The sequence below is a fragment of the Sapajus apella genome, unplaced genomic scaffold (genome assembly GCF_009761245.1).
Source record: "Sapajus apella isolate SASKATOON/1434 unplaced genomic scaffold, GSC_monkey_1.0 scaffold77, whole genome shotgun sequence".
Taxonomy (NCBI): domain Eukaryota; kingdom Metazoa; phylum Chordata; class Mammalia; order Primates; family Cebidae; genus Sapajus; species Sapajus apella.
Window position 1 is genome coordinate 2895664 of NW_022437017.1, and position 18429 is coordinate 2914092.

The 18429-nt window shown below is 47.4% G+C and overlaps 2 protein-coding genes across 2 annotated transcripts; one reads left to right on the plus strand and one right to left on the minus strand.

Annotated features, from left to right (window-relative positions):
• Positions 1-381: 381 nt before the first annotated feature.
• LOC116532909 (olfactory receptor 2Z1) lies at positions 382-1426 on the minus strand. The gene has a single exon (XM_032252507.1). It carries the CDS (start codon positions 1355-1357, stop codon positions 413-415), a length of 945 nt encoding a protein of 314 aa, XP_032108398.1. The 5' UTR covers positions 1358-1426; the 3' UTR covers positions 382-412.
• A 12349-nt stretch (positions 1427-13775) lies between these two features.
• ACTL9 (actin like 9) lies at positions 13776-15193 on the plus strand. The gene has a single exon (XM_032252508.1). It carries the CDS (start codon positions 13893-13895, stop codon positions 15141-15143), a length of 1251 nt encoding a protein of 416 aa, XP_032108399.1. The 5' UTR covers positions 13776-13892; the 3' UTR covers positions 15144-15193.
• The last annotated feature ends 3236 nt before the right edge of the window (positions 15194-18429 follow it).

Below are 18429 nucleotides of genomic sequence, written 5' to 3' on the forward strand. Positions count from 1 at the left end.
TGTCATTGTACTCCAGCCTGGACCGCGAAGTGAGACTCTGTTACAAAAAGAAAAGAGAGAGAGAGAAAAATATGCTGAATGTGATTGGGATGATCACCATTGCTCACCACAAGTCCATGAGGGAAAACATGAACCTAGCTTGTCATGAGCAGGAACTGGACAGACACTTAGCCTTAGACATAAGCACTTACGTCTGAATTGTACACTTAAAAGTGGTTGATTTTATGTTATGTGTATTCTGCCACAATTTAAAAGGCAGACATTGTCTCAAAAAGTTGCACTTTGTGCAATGACTGGATATTTGGCCAGTTGCACAGATTGACAATTGACAGTCCTCAGTCCCAGCCACCCACTTTGGGAAGGTGTGTGGGATCGAGGACTGCTGGAATCTTCACCAGCAGTTTTTACGTAGTCAACACATTTGCCTGAGTCCAGCCCTGCTAATCACTTTGACCAAAGCCATCCGAACCTCCCGGTTCCTCAGACTGTAGATAAGGGGATTGAGTGTAGGGGTGACAAGGCTATAGAAGAGGGAAACCACATTATCCTGCTGTGGACTGTGGTAGGCGCCAGGCACCATGTACATGAACATGGCTGCACCGTAAAAGAGCCCCACTGCTGTGATGTGTGAAGAGCAGGTGGTGACAGCCTTGTGTCTGGCCTCCTCTGAGTGCAGGCTTAGAACAGCCTGCAAAACGTGGCGGTAGGAGGTTGCAATGAGGGAAAGAGGGAGCATTAGAATCAGCACCCCCGAGGTGGATAGCGCCAACTCGTAGGCAGAGGTGTCTGCACAGGAGAGCTTCAGCAGGGCTGGCACCTCACAGAAGAAGTGCTCCACAGTACGGGAGGCACAGTAGGGGAAGTGCATGGTGATGGAGGTCTGGATGGAGGCGTTGAGCACACCTGCCACCCAGGAGGCACCCACCATCAGCAGACACACCTGGCGTCTCATAAGTACTGCATACTGCAGGGGCAGGCACACAGCGACATAACGATCATAGGACATGAGGGCCAATAGGATGCCCTCAGCCACACCCATCAATGTCAGGAAGAATATTTGAGCTGCACAACCTCCATAAGAGATGCCGTCTTCCCCCCGCATAAAGTCTGATGCCATCTTGGGGATGGTGACCATGAGGATGCCAACATCAAACAGGGAGAGCTGGCTGAGCAGGAAGTACATGGGTGTGTGGAGCCGGGAGTCCACATGGATCAAGAAGAAAAGAGCAGTGTTGCCCAGGAGGCCTATGACAAACATGGCAGCCACCAGAGAGAAGAGGAGCTGGCGTGATCCTGAGTGACTGAAGAGGCCCACCAGAATGAAGTCTGGAGCCACTGACTGATTCACATCCTCCATGTTTCACACAATGCGCTTTAGCTGCAGGAAGAATAGCTGACCTATGGCAAGAAGCCTGCATGGGGTGGTGAATAATTTCCATCTCACATGCCAATTGCCATTGATTGGTAGTGGCCTTTTGGGATGGCGTCTTGAGGAGGGTGATGAGGTTGCAGCTAGAATCGGTACACAGGAGGGAGAAAACTTGATCAATTAGTGTCTCTCCAAGGCATGCAATGGGAGAGATGCAACTGGCATCTCTGAATGAGACACTTGGCCACACCCCAGCGAAGGGCTACTCACTGCTCCCTGTAGTCACAAATTTGAGGTTCAAGTTAAAGACAGTCACATAAATGGTGAAATGCTTCAATACCCCTCATCCCAGGAGTCCTGTAACCAAAGCAGACACCAGATACCAAAAAGGCTGGGAGGTGAAATAGGGAATGATGAAGCTGAAGCAACAAGCTAAGTGAGCAAACAGAGAGAAGGGCTTGGGTCTAAATGCCTGGCTGAGAATCTGAAGCAAAGAGAAATATGTGATGAGCCAAGGAAAATAAGTCTTTCTACCAAATGGGCATGTTTATCATGCACTGTTCACAATAACAAAGACGTGGAATCAACCGAGGTGCCTGTCAATGGTGGACTTGATTTTTTTTTAAATGTAGTATATAGACACCATGGAATACTAGGCAGCCATAAAAAAGAACAAAATCAGCTGGGCACAGTGGCTCATGCCTGTAATGCCAGCACCTTGAGAAGCAAAGGTGGGAGGATCACTTCAGTCCAGGAGTTCAAGACCAGCCTGGATGACATGACAAGATCCCATTGCTGCAAGTCTGACTTTACATTTTTTGTTTGTTTGGTTTTGTTTTGTTTTGGTTGAGATGGAGTCTTGTTCTGTCACCCAGGCAGGAGTGCAGTGGCGCAATCTTGGCTCACTGCAACCTCCACCTCCTGGGTTCAAGAGATTCTCCTGCCTCACCCTCCCAGGTAGCTGGGGCTAAAGGCATGTGCCACCACACCTGGCTAATTTTTGTATTTTTAGTAGAGACAGGGTTTCACCACACTGGTCGGGCTTGTCTTGAACTCCTGACCTTGTAATCTGTCTGCCTCAGCCTCCCAACTTGCTGGGATTACATGCATGAGCCATCTTGCCCAGTCCTTGGAGCTCTTTGTCATGAAAAACTTATTCCTGTGGAGTTATTCCTCACTCAGATGGCCTTCAAGGCTGTCTTTAGTTACATACCATCCTGATTTTCTTATCCGATCCAAGCTCTTGACTACCATTCATCCATGCATTCGACAAAATGTGTCATTCCCTAGACTGAGCATAAAACATTCAGAGGTGAATCATCCAGGCAAGATCCCTGCTTCCCTGGACTCTACTATCTCCATCAGGAGACCAATGACAAACAAGATAAATGCACAAGACCTTTGGGGTAGGGAGAAGTGCAGGGGTGAAGCGGTCAGGATGCCCTGCAGGTAATAGCTAGGGACACTACAAGGCACAGTCAGGGAAGACTCTTGAGACAGGTGAGAGCTGCCTGGTATGGTTTGGACCTGTGTCCCCACCCAACTCCCAGGGTGAATTGTGATCCCCAGTGTTGGAGGTGGGGCCTGCTGGGAGGTGATTGGATCGTGGTGGTGGTTTCTCATGAATGGTTTAGCACCATCCCCCTTGGTCGTGACAGTGAGTTCTTGCGAGACTGGTTATTAAAAGTGTGTAGTGGCTGGGCATGGTGGCTCATGCCTGTAATCCCAGCACTTTGGGAAGCCGAGGCAGGCAGATCACCTGAGGTCAGGAGTTCGAGACCAGCCTGGCCAACATGGTAAAACCCAGTCTCTACTAAAAATACAAAATTAGCCAGGCGTAGTGACAGGTGCCTGTAATCCCAGCTACTCAGGAGGCTGAGACAAGAGAATCGCTTGAACCCAGGAAATGGAGGTTGCAGTGAGCCGAGATTGTGCCACTGAACTCTATCCTGGGCAACTAGAGCAAAACTCTGTCTCAAAGAAAAAAAGTGTGTAACACCTCTCCCTGCCTCTATTCCTGCCATGTAAGACATCTGCTTCTCCCTCACTTTCCACCATGATCGTGAGTTCCCTGAGGCCTCCCCAGAAGCAGAAGCTACTACCCTTCCTGTACAGCCTGTAGAACCATTCACCAATGAAACCTCTTTTCTTTATAAATTACCCAGTCTCAGATATTTATTTAAAGCAATGCAAGAATAGACTAATACACTGACCTTACTATCTGAAGACCTTCATGAAAGGGGAAGCATAGAATCACCTGCTTCATACTACTGGAAGGTGGGTGTTAAGGAAGGCAACTGTGTGGTTCAACCTAACAAAGAATTTTTAATGGTGAAATCAAACCAAAGATGGAATTGAGTGTCTCATTGGTAGTATTTTCCAGAGTCAATCAAAGATGTATGGGAGTTTGGCTGGGCGCAGTGGCTCACACCTGTAATCCCAATGCTTTGGGAGGCCGAGGCAGGCAGATCGTTTGAGGCTGGGAGTTCAAGACCAGCCCAGACAACAAGGTGAAACCCTGTTTCTACAATAAATACAAAAATTAGCTTGAACCCAGGAGGCGGAAATTGCAATTGCAGTGAGCTGAGATCATGCCACTGCACACCTGGGTGACAAAGCGAGACTCTGACTCAAAAAAAGAAAATGTATGGGAGTTAGGTAATTTAGCCCTGCAGTTACAGAATTTAGAGTTTAACAGGAAACATGAGCATTGTTCAACACATTTCAGCATAGTCTGATGAGCAATTTAATAAAAATGCATTCATGATGATTTTGGTACCCAAGAGATGAAACTCTGCCTGGGATGGGATCTGGGAAGCTTCACAGAGAAGGAGGCATTGGAGATGAGTTTTGAAGGTCAGGTAGCAATTTTCCAGACAGCTAGAGGAGGGAAGGTTGTTCCAGACAGAAATAATAGAGTATCTGGGCTCTATGAACTGGTGGATAAGAAAATGCACTCAGGAGTAGGTGCTTGCAGGCAGAAGCCCAGGCAACAGTTTTCACATTATTGTGTATAACATTTTTCTTTTTCGTGCAGCAAAGGAAAATTAGTACTGGGACAAAGGATCTCTCAGCAAAGCAATTCTTTTTACTTTCTGCAGAAAAGGTACTCTCATTAGCAATCTTGCCATGAGAGTGCAATGAAAAAAGGAAAGCAGACATATTTATTTCTTACGCATTTGGGGTTGCTCTTACTGCTGTGTCTGATCTCTGTTGGCTGGAGCCAGGCCTCAAAATTTAAACTAAAACCCGATTGGCTAATAACTTGAAACTTTTCTAAACAAATAAAAGCAATCAAGAGCAAAAAAAAAAAAAACAGAAGTCCAAATAATGAAGGGGCCTAAGCTGTGAGCTGGGACATGCCTGTGAGCACATCCAGCACAGATACCTTGGTTAAAGTACAAGGACATAGAATGTACTATGTGCCTGTAAGCATGTCTAACAGCTACATAGAATAGGGCTTTTGAAGAAAGTATTTGAAACAAACTATTATTTCTAACACAAATTTTTATTAAACTAACGCAAACTTTGAAGAGGAACTTTTCTACTTCCCACAACACCCAGTCCTCCAGCTGCCTCTTGGAAACAAGGAGAGCTTCCTGAAAGCTGGGCAGCTCCTCCAGGCCCATTACCTCATACCCAAGGACACGCTTTCTATACCCCATTCTCAGGAATGAAGAGGAACCTTCAGTTATCAGCAGATAATTGAAGGTGGTTGAAGCATCTATCTTTCTTCAACCCCTGAGCCCCAGAAATGGAAAAATGAAAGAATGAAACTCAAATATAAGTTTTTGGGAAGAGAAGCACGGGTGCTGGGAATGGAGGTGGCTGGGGAAACTGTTATAGAAGTGTTTGGCAAGCCCTTGATGACAGTAACAATTAACCACACTATTAGGCTGGCTGCGGTGGCTCACATCTGTAATCCCAGCACTTTGGAAGGCTAGGGCCAGCCCAGGAGTTTGAGACCAGACTGAACAACATGGCAAGACTCTGACTCTACAGGAAATAGAAAAATTAGCCAGGCATGATGGCATGTGCCTACAGTCCCAGCTACTTGGGAGGCTGAGGTGGGAGGATCACTTGAGTCCAGGAGGTCCAGGATCACTTGAGTCCTGTGATCACACCACTGCACTCCAGCCTGGGCAACAGAGCACAGAGCCAGACCCTGTCTCAATAAAAAAAAAATTGTCCATAGGTATTAATACCTCCATGAATTTTGGAGGTGAGAAGACAGGGATTTGAGATGTGCAGTGCCTTGTCCAGGCTCAACCAGCAAGAAGGTAACTGAGTCAAGATTCTAACAAAATGAGATCTAATTCTCACACACCAGACTCCCTAGGCTATGATTTCTGGCTAATGGGTGATCATGTCCCAGCCTGGTCTGTAGAGAAGCCACACTCACCAACCCTCAGGGCCAGTGGTCTGCCATAGAACTGTTCTAGGACTGGCATTTCCCCTGGTTTCAGGCATTGCAGCCGTTTGGGATGGTGGGGAAGCCTTCTGAACCAAAACAAACCAACAGGACCTGCCTTGAAACTGCAGAGCAGTCTTGGGAAGAAGTCACGCAGGTTGACATTTGGGTCTAGAACAGTGTCATCGCCCCACCACTGGTTCCTCTAATGTGTCTTCTGCTTTCACAGACACTTATCTTGTGCCACACACATACACACACTGTATGTGTAAAAATCTAACCAAAAATGAAATGGAGTGCCTCATTGGTGGCATTTTCCAGAGTCAATCAAAGATGTACGAGAGTCAGATAATTTAGCCCTGCAGTTATAGAATTTAGAGTTTGAGAGGGAGCATGAGCATTGTTCAACTCACCTCAGCACAGTCTGATGAGCAATGCAATAAAAATACATGCATGATGATTTGGGTACTCAGGAGATGAAACTTTGCCTGGGATGGGAACAGGGAAGGCTTCACAGATAAGGGGCCATTGGAGTTTTGAAGGTTAGGTAGAGGAGAGAAGGTTTCCAGACAGCTAGAGGAGGGAAGCTTGTTCTACGTAGAAGTAATAGAGCATCCGGGCTGTATGGACTGGTGGATAACAGAATGCACCCAGGAGTAAGACATAAAACAGGATTGTAGACAGAATCCCAGGAAATACTCCTGTGTGCCCCCAAACTCACCTTTCTTTTCAGGGTGCCCAAGTGGTCCCACTGTCTTTGATGCATCTGAAAAAAATAAAAATAAAAAACCCCTTGATTTGGAGATCTCTAGCACTTCCTCTAATTTATTTGTAATGCCTTGGTGTCCTGAGGTTTTTTTTGGTGGGGGGAACACAGCCTCATTTTGTCACCAAGTCTGGAGTCCAGTAGCACAATCATAGGTCACTGCAGCCTCCAACTCCTGGGCTCAAGCAATCTTCTTGCCTCAGCCTCCCAAGTAGCTGGGACTCCAGGTGGGCACCACCACACCTGGCTAGTTTTTAGTTTTTATATAACTTTTTATTTTTAGATGAAGTCTCACTCTGTTGTCCAGGCTGGAATCTCGGCTCACTGCAACCTCCACCTCCCTGGTTCAAGCAATTCCCCTGCATCAGCCTCTTGATAGTTGGGATTGCATACACACACCACCACACCTAGCTAATTTTTTTTGTATTTTTAGTAGAGACGGGGTTTCACCATGCTGGCCAGACTGCTTTGGAACTCCTGACCTCAGGCAATCTGCCTCCCTCAGCCTCCCAAAGTGCTGGCATTTTTTTAGCCTCCCAAAGTGGCTGCTGAGTTTTTAATTTTTTCATAGAGATGCGGTCTTGCTATGTTTCCCAGACTGGTCCCATATTCCTGGCTTTACGCAGTCCCCCCATCTTGGCCTCCCAAATTGCTGGGATTATGTCCTGAGCTTTTGGCACACTGTTTCCCCCAAAATCTCTTTCAGGAAAAGAATTTCCACCCATCCAACCTTCTTTACCGCCTGCCCTAGTCAGACAGGCAGAGCTGGAAGAAGTAGCCATGACTCATCTAATCTGGGTTGGAGCATCTCACAGTGGTTCCTAAATCTGTCCTCCTTTGGGTTGGAGGAGAGCCCCTTTGACAAGTTTTAGGCTTGTGGTTTTACCGGTCCCTTTTTCTTTGCAGGACAAACTATCACTTATTTATTTCATTCTCACATTCTCATATTATATTCATGTATATTATTTATTTCATTTAATTTAATGTATAGGATATAATTTATTTAATAAAATAATTTAATTCACTTATTTAATTCTCACATTCTCACATCTCAAGGATCCACAGCAGAGCCTGCTCAATAAATAATTGTTAAATGAATACGTTTTGCAAGGGAAATAATAGGTTTGTTGAGACTAATGCTATAGACAAATGGGCTCAGGGAGGGTGAGTGACTTACTGTGGAAAGTAAAAAGTTCCTCTTCAAAGTTTCCCTTCTTGTTAAAGAATAAATAATAAATGTTAGAAATAATAGTTTATTTTAAAGACTAACTTCCTTCAAAGCCTTTTTGTTTTGGTTTTGGGGTTTGGGGTTTGTTGTTGTTATTGTTGTTTTGTTGCTTTTGTCTTGTTGGTTTTTGTTTTTATTTATTTATTTTGCTAATAACTCTTTGTTAAGTCCTATCCTATGTAGCTGTTAGATATAAGGAAATAAGTACATTCTATGTCCTTGTACTTTAACCAAGATATTTGTTCTGGACATGTGAAGGCATGTCCCAGCTCGCAGCCTGTGCCCCTTCCTTATTAGGAAATGTTATTACTTTTCTAATTCCTTTCACAAGCAACTTCCCCTTTTCCTTTTGTTCTCCATTGCCTTTACCTATTTAGGAAAGTTTTAAGTTGTTAGCCAATTGAGCTTACCTTAGACTGTAAGGTCCAGCTCCAACCAACAGAGATAGGACACAGCAGTAAAGACCCAATGCATAAAGGATAAATATTCCTGCCTTTCTTTGTTCATTGTGCTCTCATGGCAAGATTGCTGATGAGCAGCAACCTTTCTGCAGAAAGTAAAATTGCCTTGCTGAGAAAACTTTCTGTCTGAATGCTAATTTTTCCTTGTGGCACCAAGAAACAAGCGTCTTGTTTCTAACATTTACCTAAAGTCACACAGCTAAGAAGAGGGTAGACTGGGATTTGAACTCAGTTTGATTTTAAATCCGGAGCTGTCTTTGCTCTGGACACTGCCTCTTTCTTAACACTCACCTCGTCTTCTCTGGAATTCTGAGCTGAGAATTCCTTCAGGGCATTACCGTTGTAGGATGGTCACAGCCTCCAGAAAGTGAGCTGAAGGTGTTTCCAGCCCATGCCAGATGGGTTGTTCTAGTTCTGGCCCCATGGCCAAGGTGAGGTGCCCAACCCTTGATGCTTCCAGCACATTTTATGGAAGGTTGGGAATGAATATCAACATGGGTGACCTGCTATCTAGAGGTCCAGCCTGCTTGGGATCACAGCAGTGATCACAGACAAGGGAAGATGCGTTCAGCCTGCAGCTTAGCAAATGTCCAAGAGGTAGACAAAAATTCATCTTCCCATCCAAATACCTGTACAAGCTCAACCCAATGTGTCTATGAAACACATCAGAATTTTGGGGACCCATCTTGCCACTAATACTAGTCTCTAAATTATGCCCAGACCCCCAAGATCTCCACAAGGCTGGGTTCCATACTCTCACCCCTACTCACCAAGGTCTGTGTGCAAACAGATGATGGATCCCTCTCAATGCCCCATGAGCATGTCAACTCCCTTCATTCCAAGACAGTTCCTGAAAAAACCTCCCTGGATTCCAGCATCTTGGGTTTAATCAGTGCCACCTCAGTCTCTGCAAAGATAGACATCATTGTCTGGGGATCTAGGCTCCAGGGATCCTTTTGCATTAGAACCCCTCTGAGTCTCCCTTTCTGCTAGGGAAAAAAAATTAGTTTCAATGGGAGCCTAGAGCCCATGATACTTGGATTGTCCTTGGAGGACTGTGGAAAAACATTTACTCATCTCTCAATTAACCATGGGAAAAATGGGTGGCACTAATGCAGATAATTGGATATGGCAGATATCCAAGTCCTTTTGTTTGCAACTAAGAAGAGGAAAGAGATGAGGGAATTCATTACTACAGAGGGATACCCATGCTCCAAAAGAAATCTGATGTCCAGGAGATTTTTTTTCTGCATTAAATAATGAGGCAGCAATGATGGTGGCACAGCTAAGAGGCAGATTCTCTGATTCAGGACATTTCTTCCACTCAGCTCCATCCTTGAAGGGCTTCCAAGATTCAGGAAAAACAATAGTCAAGAGACAGATAGATGATAGTGAGACCCAGACTCTATAAAAACATTTTTAAAAAAATTAGCTGGGCATGGTGGCACACACCTATAATCCCATCTTCCCAGATATTTGGGAGGTTGAGGTTAAAGAATTGCTTTAGTCCAGGAGTTTGAGGCAGCAGTGAGCTATGATTGTACCACTCCAATCCAGCCCGGGTGACAGAGTGAGACCCTGTCTGTAAATAAAAAATAAAAATTAACAGAGACAGCTGGTTCCAGTGCCCATGACCTTATTGTGTGTCTGTGACCAGAGCCAGGGGAAAGGGCAGAGATCAGAGAGTGCAGAGAGCAACTGACTTACCAATGAGCCCGGCCTTTTATTTTACTTTATTTTTATTTTTGAGACAGAGTCTCACTGTGTCACCAGGCTGGAGTGCAGTGGCACAATCTTGGCTCACTGCAACCTCTGCCTCCTGGGTTCAAGCAATTCTCTGGCCTCAGCCTCCCGAGTAGTTGGCATTACAGGCATTCACCATCATACCTGGCTGATTTTTGTATTTTTGTAGAGACAGGTTTTACTATGCTAGCCAGGCTGGTCTTGAACTCCTGACCTTAGGTGATCTGCCTGCCTTTGCCCTCCAAAAGTGCTAGGATTACAGGCAAGTGAGTGGGCTTAGAATTGGCTAAAATGAATCATTTCAGTAGGCTCTGGGGCGTGGGCACTGTCCCTGGTTATCTGGGGTGATTGGGGCAAGAGGATAGTGGGCTGGAATTCAAGAGCCTGACAGAGGAGGTGGGAGGGGAGTATGGGCTCCGGCTTTGGTGGTTTACATAGGAGCTGAAGTTCCAAACAAATTATTTACTACCTCTAAGCATTGGGTAGTCAGGAGGAGCTGTCTCTCCAGGCTCAGCAAGACTCCAAAATGCCGCAGCCTCAAAAGAACAGAATAAAAAGACATGATTCATGCATCTTTCCCTTTTGTTCTCCAGAGTTTGTGGCAAGACTGCTCAAGAAGTTAGTGGTTCTTAGCACTGAATGCACAGCAGGCTGACCTAGGAAGATTTTTTTTTAAGACGGTTCCTCACTCGGTTGCCCAGGCTGGAGTGCAGTGGTATAATCATAGCTCACTGCAGCCTCGACCTCCTGGTGATTGATCCTCCAGCTTCAGCCTCTTAAGTAGCTGGGACTACAGATGTGCACCACCATGCCCAGCTAATTTTTTTTTTTTTGTATTATTCTTTTTTGCAGAGATGGGGTCTTGGGTTCTCCCTGCTGGTAGGCAGGAGACTATACATCTTACCTCTCTGAGATCCGAGACTGGGTGGAAAAATTAACTCGCCCAGGCAGCCTTCAAGTAAGTCCACTGCACAGAAGTCTGTGCAGAAGTCCACTGAAGTCTGCTTGATGTGTGTGCAAGAAGTGCCCTTTCTAGATAAGTGCCCATTTAAATTCCCAATTCCATTTCAAATTGCCCAGATGTTCCAGTTGTCATACGTTCACACACACGAAGACCACAGTACTTGTCATTTACGTAACAGATCCTCACATAGCACTTACTGTGTGAACCACTGACCTGAACATTTGAAAATAATAATTTGCACATCCTCATAGCTGCACTTTGAGGTCGGCACTATTATCATTACTCCCATGTTGCAAATGGGGAAACTGAGGCACAGTTAATAGTTTGCCTCAGCTATTAGGCAGAGGAACCAGGGCTTAAACCCCAGAAGGCTGGCCCCAGATCTTTGGCCTTAAGCACATCATGGCTTTGTTGCCTATAATCATGCTATTTTCTGTATTGTTGCTTCAGTATCTCAGAAGCTAGCATCTATTAAGTGCCAGACACGGTATCCTCATTTTACCCAAGAGGAGAGGAAATGGAGGCTCAGAGAGTCCCAACCTTTGCCTCTGCCTTTTAGTGGGTTTTTTGTTTGTTTGTTTTTTCTTTGAGAGAGGGTGTTGCTGTGTCACCCAGGCTGGGTGCAGTGGTGTGATCATAGCTCACTGCAGCCTCCAACTCCTGGGCTCAAGTGATCCTCCCACCTCAGCCTCCCTAGTAGCTGGCTCTACAGATGTGAGCCACCATGCCTGGCTGTTTTGGGTGGATCGTAGATTTCACAATTTCCCAGATTCACAGTCAGCCACTGCAGTAAGTCTAAGATGTAGACTGGACTCTTGCCTCTGCCTCATCCCAGTTGTGACTTTGGACAATTACTTGGCCTCTCTGAGCTTCTATTCCATCAAAAAAATAGAGATAGTACCCACTTCTAAGTCATAAAGTTGCTGTAAAATGTTGCCACATTTTAAGATTTAAAAATGGAGAAAGGTCAGGTGTAGTGGCTCACACCTGTAATCCCAGCACTTCGGGAGGCCAAGACAGGAGGACTGCTTGAGCCCAGGAGTTTGAGATCAGCGTAGGCAACACAGCAAGACCCCATTTCTAGAAAACATTAAAAACATGTCCGGGCATGGTAGCACATGCCTGTAGTCCCAGCTGCTTCCAAGGCTGATGTGGGACGATGGCTTGAGCCCACGAGGTTGAGAAGGCTACAGTGAGCCATGATTGCACCACTGCACTCCAGCCGGGACAACAGAGCAAGCCCTAGTCACACACACAAAAATTGAAAACAATAAAGCGTTATCACTTACTGTCTCTGGTTGTTGTGAACAATCCAAAAAATTATCTGGGCTCTCCATAAATAGCTGAGCAAATATTTCTAAAAGCATGGATTAGACCACACATGCCAATAATTAAGTCAATGATCAAAATGCTCAACAGACCCCACTCTGGCAGAGTAATCTATACACAACTAGAAAATTAAACCTCTTTCACTTAGATATCCCATAAGACATTCAACAGCACTGTTCCTGGTGATTTTCTTTTTTTTTCTTTTTTTCTTTTTTGAGATGGAGTCTTGCTCTGTCACCCAGGCTGGAGTGTGGTGGTGCCATTTCAGCTCACTGCAACCTCCACCTCGAGGGATCAAGCAATTCTCCGCCTCAGCCTCCCAAGTACCTGGGATTATAGGCATCCGCCACCACACCTGGCTAATTTTTGCATTTTTTAAGTAGAGACGGGGTTTCACTGTCTTGGCCAGGCTGATCATTGCTGGTGATTTCTACCACCACATGCATGAACATACACTAAGATAAAAAAGGTTTTATTTGCTTTAAGTAACCAGTGATACCTGATATCACCAAAAACAGTCATGGTCTTGAAGCAACTCCTTGAATGCATTTTGAAGCCTGTTATTTATTGTTGAGACAATTATTTCCTCCCAAATGCACCCCATCCCCTTTTATCTATACTGAAAGCCCCTTCTTTTATCTCACTGAGCCCCTCTCCTGCCAGGAGGAAGCAGGAAGGAACCTCTGGAGAGAAGTAGATCTCCCCCATCTGCCATATAGTTGGAGTACAGAATACAAGTCAGGGTTGGCTTCCAGGAGGAGGTGGCATCAGGCTGAGATTTGAAGAGGCAAATTCCTTCTTGGCAGGAATAGGTCAGGGAGAATGACCCAGGCAGTGGACATAGCAGAGAAAGAAAAGAACCTAGGACAAGGTTTTTCCTGCTTCTCCCGGCCTCTCTCCATCCCCACCCAAGGCTGGCTTCTGTCTTCATTTGGAAACCAGGAAACCATGTTAGCCGGCCACAGGCTGATTAATATTCTGAGGAGGAATATTCTAATATTCTAGGGAAGCCTATGACAAGCTCTCTGCTACTACACTGTAAATAGTTCACGTGGAAATACCCAGAGGAGGATTCCTGAGTCTTCCTGAAAGCATGGCCAATTTTAGAGAAATCAATTTTACACAGTTTTACTGAAACCATGCCCCAAAGAAATGTTTGAGTTTACAGGATGTCAGATCAAACAAGAAACAACTTGCTGAAATGCCTTCCACTTGTGAGGGTTTTTTGTTAGGGTCTTTTGTTTGTTTATTTATTTATTTATTTATTTTGAGATGGAGTTTTGCTCTTGTTGCCCAGGCTGGAGTGCAATGGTAACTCCATTGCAACCTCCTGGATTCAAGTGATTCTCCTGCCTCAGCCCCCTGAGTAGCTGGGATTACAGGCATGTGGCACCACACTTGGCTAATTTTATATTTTTAGTATAAAATATACTCCTCCAGCCCATCCTCTTGGCTGCATTGTGATGTCTTAAGAAGGCTGAGGGGGCAGCGTGATGTCATAGACTGCGGGGGCCACATCCTCCCCCTCTCTGCCTGCGGTCACCACTGGCCGGGTCTCAACCTCTCCTCCCCACACCCCCAGCCCCAGAGGAAACGCTCCCTCACCTGGCCTCCTGCAACCATGCATGCAAATCCCCCCAAGTCCTCGGAATCCCAGTCCTTCCTGGAGGCCCCCAGGCCTGGCCCGAACCCGAGTTCCATCGCGGTGAACAAGCCCCCGCAGCGAGACTCCCCCAGCCTGGCGGCTGACAGGCTGCCACCAAAGACGTGCGCTGTGGTTATTGACATGGGCACGGGCACCTGTAAGGTGGGTTTCGCTGGGCAGGGCAGGCCCACCTACACCGTGGCCACCATCCTGGGATGCCATCCCAAGAAACCCGCCACTTCGGGGCAGTCTGGGCTGCAGACGTTCATCGGAGAGGCAGCCCGCCTGCGCCCGGAGCTGACGCTGGTGCAACCCATGCGCAACGGCATCGTCGTGGACTGGGACGCCGCCGAGCTCATCTGGCGCCACCTGCTGGAGCACGACCTTCGAGTGGCCACCTGTGACCACCCGCTGCTGTTCTCGGACCCACCCTTCAGCCCGGCCACCAACCGTGAGAAGCTAGTGGAGGTAGCCTTCGAGTCGTTGAGCTCTCCAGCCATGTACGTGGAATCGCAGTCAGTACTATCCGTCTATGCCCACGGGCGTGTCAGCGGGCTGGTGGTGGACACGGGACACGGGGTCACCTACACAGTGCCGGTCTTCCAGGGCTACAACCTGCCCCACGCCACTGAGCGCCTGGACCTGGCAGGCAACCACCTGACGGCCTTCCTGGCAGAGATGCTCCTGGGGGCTGGCCTGACCCTGGGACAGCAGGACCTGGACACAGTGGAGAACATTAAGCACCACTATTGCTACGTGGCCTCTGACTTCCAGAAGGAGCAGGCCCGGCCGGAGCAGGAGTACAAGCAGACCCTGGAGCTGCCCGATGGGCGCACGGTCACCCTGGGCAAGGAGCTGTTCCAGTGTCCGGAGCTGCTGTTCAATCCCCCAGAGGTCCCGGGGCTGTGCCCCTTGGGCCTCTCCACCATGGCCAGGCAGAGTCTCCGAAAGGTGCCCCTGGAGGTGCGCAGTGACTTGGCCAAGCATGTGCTTCTCTGCGGGGGGTCCTCGCTCTTTGCCGGCTTTCAGGATCGTTTCAGGGCAGAGCTGCTGCACGCCCTGCCCCCCAAGACTCACGTGGTGGTGACTGCCCAGCCCACCAGGAATTTCTCCGTGTGGATTGGGGGCTCAATCCTGGCCTCCCTGCGTGCTTTCCAGTCCTGCTGGGTCCTGAGGGAGCAGTACCAGGAACACGGTCCCTATATTGTGTACCACAAATGCTACTGACCAGGGCAGATCTGGGGAGGGCGTGGGGGCAGTAAAACCTCTGCTACAGCTGGCTGTGTCCTGTCCTTCCTCCAGGGCCTGCCCCATCCACTCCTGGACACCCTGCTCCACAGGCTGACCTAACTCACCTCCTATGATGCGTGTCCTGAGACACCTCAATCCTGACCCCCTAAACCCACCTTCCCCATGAACAACCCCCAAGAGACCCAGCCGGGCTCTCCCCAAGGCAGGTTCAACCCATGGAATGGACAGAACCCCCTACCAGCTCATGGGGTGTTGAGGAGACATTTCTTCTCCTCCACACCAGGGGGCAGCACCTCCAAGCTCAAGGGCATGGAGTTCATAACCATGATGCGTGGAGCAAGCCAGACATCCAGAACCCAAGGGAGACCCACTCCAAGCTCCAGCCACAAGGCACAGAGGTATGTGAGACAGCCTGAGTTTCAGGTGCCACAGGAAGTAAGGGAGATGCAGAAACCTTGTCACCCCTGGGCTCCTGGGAAACCCAGTGAATTCTCATTTAGATCAGACTAAGTTTCCCTGTTCCCTCAGCTTTCTGAGGTAGAAATCTCCTCGATGACCCTCTGAACAAGTGCCCTTCCCACTTACACACTGCCAGAGATGTGGAGCTCACTACCTCAAAACTGTTGTTAGAAATCTCACCTCCCCCTATGAGTCATAGGTAAGCCTCCAGCTGCCAGCTGCTCCCAACCCTGAGCACCCAGAACTCAAGACCCTGACCACCGCCCTCTCCATGCTCACATGCACCCCCAGGGTCTGCCACCATGCTTGGCTAATCTTTTTGATTATTGCCCAGGCTGGTCTTGAACTCATGAGCTCAAGCAATCCTCTCACCTCAGCCTCCCAGTCCCCTGATTTCTTCAGTTCTCATTTAAGTCATTCATCCACTGATCCCACACTCATTGATCACCCACTATGTGCCGAGTACTACACCAAAATCTAAGGAAACCACAGCACACAAGAAATGGAGCTGGGAGTGGTGGCTCAAGCCTGTAATTCCAGCACTTTGAAAGGCTGAGGTGAGAGGATTGCTTGAGCTCAGGAGTTCAAGACCAGCCTGGGAAACACAGGCAGACCTCATCTTTACTAAAAATCAAAAAATTTAGGAAGGGTACTATGACTCATGCCTGCAATCCTAGCACTGTGGGAGGCCAAGGTGGGTGGATCACCTGAGATCAGAAGTTTGAGACCAGCCTGACCAACATGGTGAAACCCCATCTTACTAAAAATACAAAAATTAGCCAGGCATGGTGATGACTGCCTGTAATCCCAGCTACTCGGGAGGCTGAGGCACGAGAATTGCTTAAACCTGGGAGGTAGAGGTTGCAGTGAATCGAGATCACATCACTGCACTCCAGCCTGGGAAACAGAGGAAGACTTTGTCTCAAAAGAAAAAAAAATTAGCCAAACATGGTGACGCTTTAGTGCCAGCTACTTGGCAGAGGTGGGAGGATCCCTTAAGCCCAGGAGTTTGAGGCTGCAGTGAGCCGTGATCACGCCACTGCACTGCAGCCTGGGCAACAGAGCAAGACCTTGTCTCAAAAGGGAAGAAAAAAAAATGGTGTGTCTGCCCAACAGATCCTCCTTGAAAGGTTTAACTTGAGAAGGTAGATTTATCACTTCACTAGTATAGACGTGTTTCTTCCATCACAAACTTCCAACTGGTCCGTATCTGTTTTGCACACTGATCCACAAGTCCTTTCCCTCCCAATGCCTCCAGAGCCATCCACCTCTGTCCATCCTTTGAACCCAGCCCAGGGATCAGCTCAATGACTGAAGAAGCCTCCTCCTTAGTGTCCCGGTCACCTTCTCAGAAGACCCTTGTATGCATAGGACTTTTGCAAAACATAGCTCAGAACACATGAGTCCCTGTTCAGAACATCCTAGTGACTTTCTTTCTTTCTTTCTTCTTTCTTTCTTTCTTTCTTTCCTTCTTTCTTCTTTCTTTCTTTCCTTCTTCTTTCTTTCTTTCTTTCTGTCTCTTTCTTTCTTTTCTTTCTTTCTTTTTCTTTCTTCTTTCTGCTTTCTTTCTCTTTCTTTCTTTCTTTTTTTTTTTTTTTTGTTGACAGAGTCTCACTCTGTCACCCAGGCTGGAGTGCAGTGACACAATCTCAGCTCACTGCAGGCTCTGCCTTCTGAGTTCAAGTAATTCTCCTGCCTCAGCCTCCTAAGTAGCTGGGATTACAGGTGTGCACCACCACACTTGGCTAATTTTTTTGTATTTTTAGTAGAGATGGGGTTCCACCGTGTTGGCCAGGTTGGTCTTGATCTCCTAACCTGTTGATCTGCCCACCTCAGCCTCCCAAAGTGCTGGGATTATAGGCGGGAGCCACCACACCCAGACTCTCTTGCTTGCTTGCTTTTTCCAAGACAGCCTCATTCTGTTACCCAGGCTAGAGTACAGTGGCACAGTCATAGCTGTCTGTAACCTTGAACTCCTGGGCTTAAGTGATCCTCCCACCTCAGCCTCTGGAGTAGTTGGGACTATAGGTGTGCACTAACACAACCAGCTTTTTTTTTTTTTTTTTTTTTTTTTTAAGAGATAGGGTCCCACTATGTTGTCCAGGCTGGTGTCAAACTCCTGGGCTCAAGCAATCCTCCTGCCTCAGTCTCCCAAAGTGCTGGGATGACAGGTATGAGCCACTGTGCTCAGCCAGCCTTTGGCTTTTTTTTTATTATTATTTGAGACAAAGTCTCACTCTGTCGCCCAGGTTGGAGTACAGTGGCACAATCTCAGCTCACTGCAACCTCTGCCTTCCAGGTTGAAGCGATTCTCCTGCCTCAGCCTCCTGAGCATCTGGGATTACAGGCGCACACCACCACGCCCGGCTAGTTTTTGTATTTTTAGTAGAGACAGGGTTTCACCTTGTTGGCCAGGCTGGTCTCGAACTCCCGACCTGAGGTGATCCGCCCTCCTCAGCCTCCCTGAGTAAGCCACTATGCTCAACCAGCCTGTGGCTTTTCATCATGTGCAAATAAAACAAGTTCTTCCCATGGCCCAAATCTTCTGCTGATCTCTCTAGACCTCTCCTGTGCCTCCCTCCCAACCCCCTTCATTCACCTCCAGCCGCACAGGCTGCCTTTCTCTTCCAGTTATAGGATGCACTATGTCCCATCAAAATTCATATGTGGAAAGCCCAACCCTCAGTCCCTGAGAATGGGACTGTATTTGGAGATTAGAACTTTAAAGTAATAATTAAGTTAAAATGAGGTCATTAGGGTGCAGTCTCATCCAGTATGACTGATCGGACCTCAAAAGAGATTG